Below are 2,199 nucleotides of genomic sequence, written 5' to 3'. Positions count from 1 at the left end.
CTCTCTCTCTCTCTCTCTCTCTCGGTGTGCTTCCAACCAAACTGTTTCATTCAGAACTAGAGAGTGATGTGCATTCTGGATAAAAATTAAAACTTGAAGGCCAGATTTTGTAGTTCTGTTACAATGAAGTGAGAAATATTCATTTTTGGCGACTTCCATTCAAACAAAAATCTGGAAGACGAAGTAAATCAATTCTACTATTTGGTTTTTATAAGTATAATGCTTTTATATGGCAGGGGGAATCTCCCAAGCAACACTTCCGTTACCTCTGGCAGCTTTTGTGAGCCTCACCATAACATACAAGCTTGATAAAGCATCCGAACGGTTCCTTAACCTCGCCGGACCAGCTCTAGAGAACCTCGCCGCAAGCTGCCCATGGCCAAGCATGCCCATCGTGGCAGCCTTGTGGACTCAAAAAGTCAAGCGCTGGAGCGACTTCCTCATCTTCTCCGCCTCTCGAACCGTCTTTCATCACAACAACGACGCCATCGTCCAGTTGCTTCGCAGCTGCTTCACCGCCACACTAGGCCTCTCCGGCGATCAAATGTCTAGCAATGGCAGCGCAGGCAGCCTTCTCGGCCATGGATTTGGCTCCCATTTCTGCGGCGGTCTTTCGCCCGTCGCTCCCGGGATTCTATACCTTCGAGTCTACCGGTGCCTTAAAGACATCGTTCTTCTAACCGAAGACATCCTGTCCATCATGATGCAGTCAGTGAAACAAATTGCAGATACTGTTGTGTCCAAAGAGAAGATCGAGAAGCTGAAGAAGACGAAGCATGGATTGCGATACGGGCAAGTATCGTTAGCCGCCGCCATGGCGCAGGTGAAAGTGGCCGCTGCGCTGGGTGCTACTTTTGTGTGGTTGTCAGGAGGATCAGGTCTGATACAAGGTCTCATCCAGGAGATGCTTCCATCATGGTTCCTTTCTGTTCATGAGTTGGATGAGGAAGGAAACAGTGGGGGTCTAGTTTACAGTTTGGGAGGCTATGCTCTGGCCTACTTCACTCTGCTCTGCGGCATGTTTGCGTGGGGAATCGACAAGACGTCGCCTTCGAAGCGAAGGCCGAGGGTCATAGAAGCTCACATGGAGTTCCTGGCAAGCGCGCTGGATGGGAAGATCTCGCTTGGGTGTGATTTGTCTCTGTGGAGGGCTTATGTGTCTGGGTTTTTGGGGTTGGTGGTGGAATGTGCGGCGAGTTGGGTGATGGAGGTGAATCTGGGGGTGGTGAAGAGGCTGAGCAGAGGGCTGAGGAACTGGAATCAGGATGAGCTTGCTCTTGCTCTGCTGAGGAAGCGGGGAGTTGAGGCTATGGGGGCAGCTGCTGAGGTGATTCTTGCCGTTCAATGGTGATGGTGGATGCAGGTGATTTCTTTCGCTGCTGCCGCTTTTTGTTGTAAATTTTATTTAGTTTTATTTTTAACGTGTAGGGGAGTAAATTAATATTTGGAATTTTACAATATTGTATTAGTTTGGGGGGTGGGGGAGGTGTTTAAAAGAAACTATTGTTGCTAACTTGAAGTTTATAGTGTGTGTGAGTTGCCATTTAATGTATAGATTTGGTTGTTTTGTGTTCTCACCTTTATGTTTCCATTGGGTTTAGGTTTCAATGGATGTTTCTCTATTCTCCTAGATTGGTTGTTCTTTCAATAATTGCAAGTGCTCTCTCTCTCTCTCACTCACTCACGCACGGAACAAAATTACTAAGTATTCTAAATTTTAGAAGAAAATTTATTAAATTTTATTTTTCACATAAATAAATTTCAAATGGACTCCAATTTTTATTAATAATTTTTTTGGCGAATGGTAGGGGATTAGGCAAATGATATAAATTGGCGAAGCTTGTTTAAATATTATGAAGTTTATAAGACAATGCCCAACATGATGAGAAAGAGAATGAAAGCAAAGCAAGCAATTTCATGGCAAACATTATCGACTAGCACAATGCATCAAATGTTTTGATACTTGAAGGATATAGCTTGTTTTCTTATAAAATATTATGTTTATCAATTATGATTATATCCTTTAATTATTTATTTATTGAAGAATAACCATAATTATCTCTAACTAGCAAATATTATTTCATACTACTTTAGTTTTATAGTACACTATTTATGGTCATAAATTTAAATTTTTATATTGCTTGAGCAGTCGGTGTTAATTGGAAAGTGACATGAATTTCTCTTCTAAACTTTTTTGAA

The 2,199-nt window shown here is 42.5% G+C and overlaps 1 protein-coding gene across 1 annotated transcript; it reads left to right on the top strand.

Moving 5' to 3' along the window:
* Positions 1–77: 77 nt before the first annotated feature.
* Positions 78–1,543, top strand: LOC110035372 (mediator of RNA polymerase II transcription subunit 33B-like). The gene has a single exon (XM_020739606.1). The coding sequence runs from the start codon at positions 230–232 to the stop codon at positions 1,349–1,351; it is 1,122 nt and encodes a 373-aa protein (XP_020595265.1). The 5' UTR covers positions 78–229; the 3' UTR covers positions 1,352–1,543.
* Positions 1,544–2,199: the final 656 nt, after the last annotated feature.

Source organism: Phalaenopsis equestris, unplaced genomic scaffold, assembly GCF_001263595.1.
Source record: "Phalaenopsis equestris unplaced genomic scaffold, ASM126359v1 Scaffold197481, whole genome shotgun sequence".
In the NCBI taxonomy this organism is placed as follows: Eukaryota; Viridiplantae; Streptophyta; class Magnoliopsida; order Asparagales; family Orchidaceae; genus Phalaenopsis; species Phalaenopsis equestris.
Note: the sequence above shows the minus strand (reverse complement) of the source record. Positions and strands in the feature narration are given on the sequence as shown.